The sequence below is a fragment of the Anopheles stephensi genome, chromosome 2 (genome assembly GCF_013141755.1).
Source record: "Anopheles stephensi strain Indian chromosome 2, UCI_ANSTEP_V1.0, whole genome shotgun sequence".
Classification (NCBI taxonomy): Eukaryota; Metazoa; Arthropoda; class Insecta; order Diptera; family Culicidae; genus Anopheles; species Anopheles stephensi.
The window spans coordinates 4,033,461-4,046,077 of NC_050202.1; the positions used below are offsets into that span (position 1 = coordinate 4,033,461).

Here is a 12,617-nt window from a genome sequence, read left to right on the forward strand (position 1 = left end):
AAAATCCTTCTGAGCATCTTCCTCTCGAACGCGGCTAAGAGGGCTTCGTCAGTTTTGGACAGAGTCCATGTCTCAGAGGCGTATGTGAGTACTGGGACTATAAATGTTCTGTACAGTCCCAGCTTCGTCCGTCGCGACAGGTATTTAGAGTGGAGAAGTTTCTTCAGGCAGTAGTATGACCGGTTGGCAGCCAGCACCCGTGCGCGTAACTCAACATCAATGTTGTTGTCGGTGCTGACTTTTGACCCCAGATAGGTGAAGTTTTGGACGACTTCGAAGGTGCGGTCACCTATCTGTACATCACCCCTGCGTAAATCAGTGTTTGTTAGCAGGGCCGCTGGTGGTGCCACCATCATTTTGGTTTTCGCCTCGTTAATCTCCAACCCGAGGTTCTGTGCCGCACGCTCGATCCTTTGATAAGCTTCTGCTACATAGGAGAGCCTCAAACCAATGATGTCTATGTCATCAGCGTATGCCAGGATCTGGATTGACTTATAGAAGATGGTCCCCGAAGTTTCCACCTCTGAGTCACGGATGGCTCTCTCTAGCGCCAGGTTGAAGAGGAGACAGGCGAGCCCATCTCCCTGGCGCAGGCCCTTGGTGGTAGCAAAGGGCCCTGAGAGTTTTCCATCCACCTTCACCTGGCATGTGATGTTGGCCATTGTCATTCGTACAAGCCTGGTAAGCTTGGCCGGGATTCCAAAAGAGCTCATTGCGTCGTAAAGTTTTACCCTGGCTATGCTGTCATAGGCGGCTTTGAAATCAATAAAGAGATGGTAGGAGTGGAGCTGTTGCTCCGCCATCTTCTCCAAGATTTGCCGCATCGTGAAGATCTGGTCAGTGGTTGATTTTCCGTTTCGGAATCCTCTCTGATAGTTTCCGACTATCTCTTCAACGAATGGGACAAGTCGATCTTGTAAGATTAGGGAGAAGATCTTGTAGGCGGTATTCAACACCGTAATACCCCTGTAGTTGCTGCACTCTAGCCTATCTCCCTTCTTGTATATAGGATAGATGATGCCAAGATTCCAATCACAAGGCATCGATTCGCTATCCCATACCTCAGTAATAATTTGATGAATTTCCTGTTCGAGTGCTGCACCACCGTTTTTGATCAGTTCGGCTACTATTCCGTCGGTGCCTGGTGCCTTGTTGTTCTTGAGCCGACGGATGGCCATTCGTGTTTCATCTATGCTAGGTGGCAGTAGCATGATATCATCTGCTAGTGGAGCCTCTAGCTGTTCGTTGAACTGATCATTTAGCAATTCATCAAAGTACTGAGCCCATCGCGAGAGGACCTCTGGCTGGTAACTGACCAGATCCCCATCCTTATTCCGACAGCAGGTCACCTTAGGTCTAAAGTTATTTCGGCGACCTGCTATCTCCTGGTAAAACTTTCTTCCTGGTCCGTAACGCACTCTGATTTCTTGAAGTTCCCGCACCCGCTGCTCTTCCCAAAGTTGTTTTTTGGTGCGGTGAACTCTTTTCTCTTCTCTCCTGAGCCGTGAGTATTCCTCTGCGCATGCCCGCGTTCTATGCCGCTGCTGCATTACTCGGTATGCGCAGTTTTTACGTTCTGTCACATGTCTACAATCTTCGTCGAACCAGCCAGATCTGGTGTTGCCCCGACGTGGTGGGAGTGTGGAATTGGCACAGCTTATTATTTTTGTTTTTAGAGCGTTCCACCGTTCGCTCGTAGTTTCATATTCATTTTCTGGTAGTAGAGCCTCACCTAAAGCCACAGACCACAGACCTTATTCAGTTGTAAATTTAGAATCCTGAATAATCGGCCATAACGGCTCTCATTATTCAGGATGACAACACTTCGCCAATTGGTCGTCATATCATCAGCCGGTGTCCTCCGCTTACTCATATTTGGTAGCAGGCAAAAATAGAACGCTCCATTAAGCTTAGCAAATAAACTGTACTACATTCACTGGAAAGTTGGCGTGATGATGAACTCACCGCTCCACAAATAGTGTCCACAAATCCTTACCGTCCACTGGGCTGCTGTAAAGCTGTAAATTCACCCCACCGGTCATCCTGTTTTCGGGATGGGATGAGTCAGTTGTCTGGTGTGCTGGTCGGGCACGGTACGGTGTCGCGAAAAACGTGCGCGCTAGTGATATTGTCAGTGGGTCATATTTTCTTAGAATATGCATATGTGGAGTAGGAAATTCGTTCAAGATGCGATCATTGCCGATCGAGCCGGACGATTGCGTGCATGCGATGCGCGGATGAAGGAGTACGGACCCGCGGTGGCCGGGAAACAAGCGATACGCACTAATTACCGACTGCGGACATGTCATCGGGTGGCGGGAAAAATGTCATCGGGAAGTGTTCGTGTGGATTGGATGGAAAAACGCCAAGGCAGGCGCAAATATTTGTATTTTTAGCCAGCCAGCCAGAGGGCGGCGGTTCAGTGACATCAGTTTCGGGTGAGATTTCCATTAGCCGTACTGGCCCCGTCTGGCAGCAGCGAATGCGGCCTGGAATGTGCGTCCGATGCCCGGTGGTTGAGCATAAGTGGTTTGTCATGTTTGCCGGTTGTGGACAGGGAGATGACAGGTTAGACTGATGGCGGCACATATCTGACCCGTCAGATAGTGTGCCATTGAAAGGTGTGACCATTACCAGCCACACTAATCGATTAGTTTTACCTCAACAAAATAGAATGCCACCTTAACGGCTTTTAATTACTACCAACAGACAATTTTTTTCATTTGTTTTACGTTCAGGAAATTGCATTTATTTCTCTTCATAGTGCTAAACATATACATCGATATCGAAAAAACGGGGTTGATGTGATTTGATTTATGTTTCGCTTCCCGGTGTGTGCCCCGGAAGTGGACATCCCTACACACGCGCGCGCATATACACGCGAGACATCTTAACAATGTAAAAAAATAGTAACAAAGACGGAGCGGAGAAATATACGATCCTTACTATTTCGCGTTACACACCTATAAAATATCGCTCGGCGGAAAGAATTAACGACTTTCACTACGCTCTATAACTTCCATCTTTCCTCTCCCTCTCTCTCTCTCTCTCTCTCTCTCTGCGCCGTCAACTATTTCCACAATTGGAAACAAAATAGTTTTGATTTCGGTTTCATTGAGCACGCGAGTCCGCTTGGTTTGTTGTTTGTTTGTTTTTTCTTCTGCATACTAAATACTAACTTATCGCTCTACTAACACTTGTTTCCGTTTTAGTGGTGGTAATAGTGGTATTTGGGTTTGCTGTAGCATTAGCCGTCGTAAAAGCGAGAGTATATGTGTATATGCGATCCTTCTAGGATAGTAGTAACGTGCGTAGGGTGTATATGTGAATTCTTGCTTAACCACTAACTCCACTAACAAAAGTGGGGACGCTCTGTCAGCCGGCCGCTGCTAGCCGGCGCGATTGGCGACAAATGTGTCAGAATTGCTTGACTTAACCTCGCTTCTAAACCTAGCGAATGGTGCATTTTTTTTTTTTTTTCAAGAAACGATAAGCTACAGCCATGTTTTTTTACCACACATACTGTTTCGTCAGGAAGATCAACGATTTATATACACAAAATAGAGGACAACTAAATCTCTGGGGTTCGATATCTGGGTCGAAGAGATACCGACCGTTCAAACAAAACAACTGGAATAAGCTCTCTCGAACAGGTTGGTAGAATCATCATCAGCTGGGTATGAGTATCGATCTACGGAACGATCCGCGTTACTATGGTACTATGCAACGCTTGTCTAGTAATCTCTGTAAATAAAATCCACAAACAGTCTGACACGCAGACGCCTGACAGGATCGTTCAAAGCCTACTGCTCAATTCCACACAGTCACGATTGACATCCGGTTTGCTGTACGCACGCTTTAATTAACATACACATGTTTGCTATCACAATTTGGAACCATCTGCACATCATCCGACAGGTGATCACCCGTCCCTAAATACGCACACTCTCACGCTACTATAATCACTCGCGGAATCTCTCAAATTCAACAAAGTCCAAACAAAACAACATACGCGGCGGAATAAGGCGTCCCTATGTACTACACGTGTTTGTGTCTGTGTGTGTGTCACAATGACTCAGGTCCTAACGATGTGTACGGTGGTGGTGTTTTTTTGTTTTGTTTCTCGTTTACTTTATGCGAAAAAGCGATGAAAATACTAAGCGAAATTTTGTAATCACTGGGACGAGCTGGACGAACCCTCCCGACATCTCTATCCTACAAACGCGCGGCTAAGTGATCTGCGTATGAGCGGCTTCTATCTACGGCCTAGAAGCTTTGGTCCTAAACACGCACACACATACAATTCTGAACTCCCGTGGTCTTCCCGTTTGCTTCTGATGTGGAACCCAGGCTTCCCGTTCCTCGATTATACCTCGGTGGGGGGATTGAGAGGACGCACACACACAAACGCACCGATTCGGGTAAAGCCTCTTACTTGAATCCTTCCTTCGCACGCTTCTCCCACTCCGCCCGACGCTGCAGGATGCCCTTGAACTCGTTTATCTCACCATTCCCGGCGTCCGTCTCGATGATGGTGGTGGCATTGTTGGACGCGTTGTTGTTGATGGCACCGACTCCACCACCAACACCGTTCGTGCTGTTGAGCTGGTTTAACGACGCGATCGTATGGCGGTTTGTGTTGATGGTGTTGTTGTTGCTCACGGTGGACTGATTCTCACACGCGTCCTGGCCAGCCGGGGATGTCGATTTCACGAAGTTATTGTTCACCGGGGACACTGTGACCGTCGCACTTGGAAGAAGCGTTTTACGTACCTCCACAAACGAGGTCGCATTGCGCGGTTGTCCACCGTTGGTGGCATTGCTGAACCGGTTCGGTACCCCAAACGGTTTGCTGGTAACGCTTTTGCGCAGGATCGCTTCTCCTGCTGCGGGCAATTGGCCATTCTCGCTGGAACCATTTTTCAGCGGCACTGCATCGCTTCCCGAGCATCCATTCTTCAGTGATCCATTCGTGGCAGGTGCTTGTAAAGGAGCCACCGATACCGCCTGCACGAGGCTTGTTGAGATAAGTTCCGGTTGTTGGAGTGGCTGCTGCTGCTGCTGCTGCTGCTGCTGGGATTGCTTCACCGGCTGCAGTCCTACCTTATCCAACTTTTCCTCGCTCGATTGATTTTCCTTGTCGCTGTCAATGCTGGACAGCGGCTTGCCGCTATCAGTCACCTTGTAATCATCGTCCGAGCGCAGCTTCAACGATCTCCTCGCAAACACCTTCATCAGCTCCGGAGTTCCATCCTTATCCTTGCCCTCTTTCTCACCCACGACGAACTTCTTGCGCAGTACCACCAGCTCGTCACCACTGCTCGAGCCACTATTGTAATTGGAGTTCCCATTGCCGCTGCCCGTGCTTCCGCGCTTCTCCAGCAACTCCTCCGAGGTGGACTTTTTCTTCTCGAACTTTATATCTTCCGAGGAGGACGATATCCGCCGCTCGTACTTGATCTTTTCCTCCGTCACCGAGGTACGGCGCTGCAGGATCACCTTCCGATCGTCGCTCAGGTCCTGTGAGAGATTCATCGAGTTGCGCTTCGTACCGGCCAGATCACCCGCACCTACGCTGCCAGCATTGCTGCCCTGCTTTCGGAAGGCGGGTGGACTCTTGGGGACGCCTCCCTCCAGTATCAGGCTGGACCTTGCCACCACCGATGGTGGAAGCGGTGGTTTGGATTCGGTGATCTCGATATTCTCGTTGCTGAACCGTCGCTGCAGCTTTATGGCATCGTCTGGCGGCTGGTACTGCCCTGCACTGGCAGTGGGACTAGCAATGGCGGGTGAGGTTGGTGGAGCTGGTGTAGGAGAGGCCGTCAAAACGATGCTGCTCGTCTTGGCGGGCCGTCCAGTACCTTCGACACGGTTCAGCTGGATCTTCATGAACTCCGGCACGTTCGCACCCGTCTGACCGGCGGAGGAGATTTCATCTAGCCGCTCATTGCTGCTACCCTCGTCCGAACTCCTGATGATGCTGACAAACTGCGACGATACAAGCTTGTCAATGTTCTCCTCGATCTGCGAAATGTTCTGGTTTGATTTGTTCAAGATGCTGGTCGGTTCGGGCGGTGTCAGCGTGTTTGTCGTCAGTACAATACTTTTCGGCTGATGGTCGACGTACTCTTCGCGCGGGTTCAACAGATTGTTATCATTTATCTCAAACTTCTGCAGCGAAGCACTCGACGAGAGTAGCCGCGAATCTGCATCATCGTCCGCATTGGTGATGTAGTCCTTAAACACACGCTGCTTCCCGGTGTTCATGTTCTCCGTCATGCTGAAGAACTTGTGCTCGGTCTCGAGGAAGTTGTTGCTGAAGTTGCCCACCGACAGCGATGCGCTCAGGTTCGGTAAACTCGGCACCTGATGACCACCTGCCTGCAGCTGGTTCGACACACTGTCCGTGTACGTGCGGAAGCTTTTTGACTTTTCCACCGATTTCGCTCGTTTGCTTGGACTTTCCTTGCTCGTCTCAGTCGCTGGTTGCGCTGAGATTGATATTTTCGCCAGCTTCTGCTGATACGAACTCAACCCATACACCTTCGGGCTTTTGAGTCGCTCGCCGTGACTCACGTATCGTCGGCCATCACTTTCCTCATCATCACCCTCGCCGCCATCAACACTGCGTTCGGAGAACTTGCGTGTCTTGGAGACGAGATACTCCTCGCTCTTGTGCAGTGGTACCTTTCCTTCAACGATTGTAAGCGAGTGACCACTACCGGACGATGCGACAGACTGTCGGTTAACTTCCACGTTTGAAGAGTAGCGCTGTGTGTGCTGTTGCTGCTCCCTAGCGTTCGCTTCGCGCTCTTCCGCCGTGAAGATATCTTTCGGAAAGACACGCTGTCGTGCTGCTGGACCAGACTTGATCTTCTTGTACCCGCTAAGCTCTCCCATCTCTGGCTCGCCCACTACCAACGACAGCTTCATAATCTGCTCCGTAGGAATGCAATCGGTAAGGGCCGGTTCAGCCGAGCTAATGTACACGCTGCTGGTGTTGTCTTCCTTCCGTGGGGAAGCCGTTACCGACGCGGACTCTTCCTTGCCCGACTCGTGCTTCTTCTTCTTGAAGCTATAGTTGAGGATACGCTTGAAGAACCCATCGTCTTCCTTTCTCGATGAAACAGCTCCCGCTCCCTCCACCGTCAGATGGTGCTCGGACGTGCGCTCAAACTCGTGACTCTTGGAAATGTTCCTGTTGACGTAGATTGAGGAACTCGCGGGTGCGTCACCGATCGAAAGCTTCGACGCGCTGACTTCTTTGGAGGGTGATCTTGGCATCGGATGGGACGACAGCGGGGTCGATGTACCAGGTGGCATGATACCGTACGGCAACGAATGGGCCTTCTCGTTTGCTTCCTTCGAAGGTGAAAAGTTGGAAGCGATATTGGTGGAGGAAAGCTTCAACGATTCCTCGTTCACTTCGGGCGTCGCTGGCAACAGGGTTGACTGCAAGTGCAGGAGGTAAAAAACAGAAGAGTTAAAATTGTTATCAGTTGTTAAGGGTTACAACAACCTTACACACCTCTCTTGGGCGAGTTCGAGCTCGGGTTGGGCCCTTTTTCTTTGGTCGTACGGCAAGTTTGTGTTTCGCTGCGGAGTGGCTCAATTTCGATGAATCACCTAATTGCGACACGAACGAATCAATACGTGAGAATGATCTCACACTTACTGTTCGATGTGAGCTCCACTTACCACTTTCATCCATATTGTCTGATCGGTTCATACTGATCGAGCCGGAGGTGGATGAGTCCAGGTGTAGCAAATTGTGTCCGCTTGCGTTCGATGCGGAGCGATCATCATCCATGTCCGAGCTGGTCATGCTCAGTATACTGAGCGATCCTTCGCTTTTGTTCATTCCACGATCTTTGCGCTGTGGTGTGATGGGACTCATGGGCAGTCCGAGATCTTCGTCAGAAACTTCTCCCTGCCGATCTTTCCTTCGCTTACGCAGCACGTCCGCTAGTTCGTTCTGCAATAAGAAGTACATCGGCTGCTGTCACGTCCAAACTCAAAACCACACAAAGCTTACATTTACCTTTAGCGTGATCGATAGGCTGCTAGCTGTGCCGGCGGATTCGGAGAAAACACTATCGTGTGATTGTGAAAGTCCATCGCGGCTTATGTCACTGCAAAAAGGAAGACAACGCGAACTGATTAGCGACTGTGATTGCAGGAACTATTGGCTATTATTATGCTGCTAGTTTATTTAATCTGCCCGCAAGCAACACACGTCCACGTCTAACTGAATCTCAACTCACTATCGACATCTAATCGGCAACTCGAAGAGACTACACCGAAAACTTACTTTATGGAGCCTCTTATCAGTGTTCGATAGCGAAGCGCTATGGTTGGTGCTCTATCGATTTGGATCATTTGGCTCGGTTCGATTGGCGATACAAATAAATCTCCCCGTAGTTCTGATTGTTTTGCGATAAGCTTGTACGTCGGCGGAACCTGTCAAACACTCCGACTCCTATCAACTACTTGTCTCAATGGACTAAAACACACTAGCTTAGCTGATGCTGACACTAGCCGGTCAACGAGGTTCCGCTTGAGCACCAATTGTCATTCAACTGAGCGTGGTGCGATAAGATAGAGCACCCACAGGCATGATAACCGTACATGGGTACGACCGTTCAACGTTCAGCGACATTTTTTTGCGAGCACCTTGACAGGTAATCCACCGCTGGTTCTTATCACTTATCGAAGGAACCCCATCCCATCGAACTTACCTATCCACCAGTCGACCTTCGCTTAGGCTGCGCTGATAATCGGACATCTCCTTGTCTAGATCATCGGAGTTCCGTAGCCGGTAGGTTTCGCGCTTGAAGTACGCTCCGGCCCCAACCTGGGAAGAACCGGGCGGTGCGACGCCGGCTGCCGACTCGTTGCGGATCGTGATCGGGACGCCAAAGCCGGTCCGTGGAAGCGTTGCATCGGTCGTCGAACAGCCGGGTGTGGCAAAGTGGATGTGGGTTGGCCCTTTGGCACCGAGCTGTCCCGGGGCACGGTCCGCCGACGATACGGTTCGGCGGCGAAAGATCCGGCGTAGGTTGCGAAACGGATGGAACCGTTTCCGTTTGGTGGTGTCGCTGGTGTTGGTAGGTGCCGCTGTGAAGCATAGAAAAACAAACACAAACACAATAAGCTGATGGCAGACTAACAGGCTGATAGGTTAGCGCTGAGGTAAACATAGCACAGCCCAAGTGTGAGATAAGACTCGGGCAACTCTACGGCTGTTGCCTTTTAAGGCAATTGTTTCGCACAGCGATTCGGTCGACCGATTGGTTGTTAGATGTTCACTCAATTCAATACCATCATTTATCGATGTCGACTGCTGCAAGAGCTCTTTCAAAGACGCCACACGCCGGCAAGGTGTCTTACAACTCCAATCATTGTAATCATTCCGCTGTGTGAGATTCTTTTCGTCCGAGTTTCCCTCACAGATATAGATAAGGCATCTACACGCATCCCTATTGTTCGCTTATCGACACGATTCATTAATATCTGACAACAGTGTCGGGTGTTGTTTTCTTCGAGATAATTTAATCTATACAACTTACAGCTTCTATCGCTAGCACTGTATTATCTATCGCGGTGGGAGTATTAGACTTTTGTCCCACAAGGCCCATGGTCCAATTAGGCCGGTACGCACATTACTGCCGGTTCGATCAACAATAAAGTAGATGTGTAAGTGTGTACAGAGCAAATGACGCGACGCTGAAACTTCCAGGCAGCTGTGAGCAGCTCGGCTGATATTTACCCGACCATGTTTGCTCTAGCTCCGGTAGTCTAATGCCGAGTAGCTGTTTACAAATATGAATTTAACCTCTTACAACATGGTGGAACTGTTGTTGTAGGACTATTACATTGCCACTCGGTTTATGTTATTGGTTCAAGTAATACGATACCTTATTTGCACAAGAAGATGACATTCTCGGCTAGACATAAACATTCTCGACCAGGCAAGAGCAATTACTGTAATGGCGTCTTACGCAACGCTATAAATATTTATCGGTAAAGGTAAAACACAAGCTCTGGGTAAAAATAAACCCTTCATTGGAGGGCTCTCTTCTTCAAAACAATATTGCTTCTTACACCTCACGCTCATAGTCCATCAAAACAATCGCATCATCAATTCCATCAGCCACGGGATTTAATATGGATGTTCTACACCGCAATAACCTCCACGGTAACGCTACCTCGGGTGACATCAGCTGTCAAACAGTGCATGTCATCGCGCGCTGATCGGGCGGCAAACTTGAGAGACACACATGCACGCGGGATTGGAAACCGGACACTACGGCAATAAAAACGCCTATTACTACCGACCCATAGCCAGGTGTAGGTGTCAAAACTATGGTCAATATAAATCAACCACAGCACCGCTCGCTCGGATCGGTGGGCCATTTACACGCCTGTCTTTGTCGGCGACGATCAACTCTTTAGCCGTCACACGTCAGTGGATTTGGACAGGAGAGCGAACCGACACTTCCTACTACCTCCGTAAACTGTCTCGTGGTGCAAATTAGTGGTCAAGTGAGAAGTTCATTCATATTATTCCACATTTTACGATCGATGTTGGGTAAGGCAAAAGCATCCACACAATGTAACTAACTAAGACCTAACTACTGGCTTTATTCGGTACATTCGGCACCTATCTCTTTTTGCCGATCGGAAAAGCTACCCATTGCTAAGTACATCATAACCGGCTCTTCACGCTCCACGTTCCACTGCACTGCACTCTGACCTCAACCGCTGCTTGTGAGTAAACATTGTGGCCGTTGTAATTATGCATAAGACATCCCATCCGGGGACTCGCTGTTCACTCGCTTGTGTCAGAGCTGGTTTTACTGGTAATGTCGTTGCTGTGAGTTTTTCGATTTAATGTTCGAATCTTCCACACCTCGGAAGGCTACCGAAAACATGACTCTCGAAGACCTCTTGCAGCGCCCAACAAAGACAGAGAGATGCAAGAGAGCGATAGAGCCCGCCGGCTAAGGTTATGGCGATGGCGGAAGTTAATTATTTACATTATTGTGATTAAGATTATTAGTGAATTGCGCTCTGAAGCAATGACCGATAACTCCGAGCGCCTTTTATGTACATGGGTGTTTCCTACTTTTTTTGGTTTCCTTCGCTTTGCTATTGCTAGTACTCGTGAAACGGACCCATAGGCCTCCAAGCCCAAGGCACGAGCGGCTGTGCGGATGGATAATGATGCGCCATTCGGAAAATTAATCCACCATTTCTTGTCTACCGAGGCGGTGAAAATTTGATGCGTCTCTCTTTGGGTGTAGGAGCGCTCTCTCAAGGGTACTCGTGCTCTTCGGTACAAAATTGTCCAATTTTCCAATGACGTGCGTTTTGTTTTCTCCAGCTGGGGGTTTATTTTTTGGATTAAAAAATTATATTACCCCATTATCGTTGATGCATTCAAATGGTTTTATTTTCGAGAAGGAGAAGACCCACGGACTGGCCGTGAAGTTCACCATAAAAGGACTCCTCACTCGGCGCAACGATTAAGCGGGAGTCTACTGTATGCGCAATCGAGCTAAATTATATAAATCCACAATTAACGCATTTTAAGAAACGAAAACAACTTATCATAGATAAAGTTTACGATTGCCAAAGTTATATGAAGGATCGGTTTTTTTGCGAGCTTATCTCCCTCGATCGAAATCCATCCGTTCATGAGACATCATTTGGTGGACACAAAAATTGATCATACCAAATTCAGGTTATAATGAAATACAACGGTCACGGTTGACAGTTGACACCTTTTAGTGGTTTGCACTCATTTGAAATGCATTTTAACGCAACACGATCGTCTCGGGTTTGAAATGCATCACAATCGCACATTGTTTATAAACGTTTAAGGGTGTGTGGAGTATGTTTTATTAAACCCGGCGGTTTTATTTGCCAACTCTCAGCCAACGATTTTATCTGCTTTACTTTCACAGAAAATAAAACTTAACTCGTAAATGTCACTCCATTGCTTGCAAAACGTTAAAATAGCTTCCCCAAAAATGACTGTCAGTTAATACCTAAGGAAAAACCTAATAACCTTCCATAAGATTATCCTTTCTACGTAAAACAAAGATACTTCGCGGGTTCGCGAATTGCGTCAGTAGAAAGCAGCTCAGATTAGATGTCGTTATCTGATCCACCTACCGGGCCATCATCGGGGCAGCCCTATCGCTTCGTCTATCACGTGCACGTGCCAATTGCGAAGGGCACGAGGCCACTAGCACCAGCTCGCGGTCAATTGTCATCTGCCGGCCCTTGCTCGCGCACCTCACATGGCGCCATTTGAAGGGGCACGAGCCGTCAAGATGGTTATAAATTCGAAAGTATTACCTTCCGGCCTTACGAAGGGCGGCCGGCTGAAGGTTTCCTTTGTTTTTGGCTCTATGGTTTTGCCGAGGGTTTACAAGTGCAATCGACACCTAAGGCGGAGTGTGGTGATTTGTGAGTGTGTGTGTGTGTGAAGAAATGGTTTGACGGTTTTAAAATAGAGGGTGGCTTCAACGAAATAGACGTATGCTTGACGTCGATTTTTTGTAAACACGATCACGAATCGGATGGAAAGGTTTTAGAAGGCCTCGCCC

The 12,617-nt window shown here is 48.6% G+C and overlaps 1 protein-coding gene across 5 annotated transcripts in view; it reads right to left on the bottom strand.

Annotated features, from left to right (window-relative positions):
• Nucleotides 1-2,713: 2,713 nt before the first annotated feature.
• LOC118505846 (serine-rich adhesin for platelets) overlaps nucleotides 2,714-12,617 on the bottom strand; it is a 59,056-nt gene continuing 49,152 nt past the window's right edge. For 3 of the 5 annotated variants that reach the window (XM_036042217.1, XM_036042219.1, XM_036042221.1), the window contains 5 exons: nucleotides 8,739-9,117; nucleotides 8,042-8,132; nucleotides 7,699-7,975; nucleotides 7,529-7,626; nucleotides 2,723-7,452 (listed from right to left, as the gene is read on the bottom strand). In XM_036042217.1, coding sequence (XP_035898110.1) covers nucleotides 4,432-7,452; nucleotides 7,529-7,626; nucleotides 7,699-7,975; nucleotides 8,042-8,132; nucleotides 8,739-9,117 — 3,866 coding nt within the window. In that variant the 3' untranslated portion in view covers nucleotides 2,723-4,431. Of the gene's footprint in view, nucleotides 7,453-7,528; nucleotides 7,627-7,698; nucleotides 7,976-8,041; nucleotides 8,133-8,311; nucleotides 8,509-8,738; nucleotides 9,118-12,617 lie in introns of those variants that run through there. The other 2 variants (XM_036042218.1, XM_036042220.1) reach the window with 2 other exon arrangements.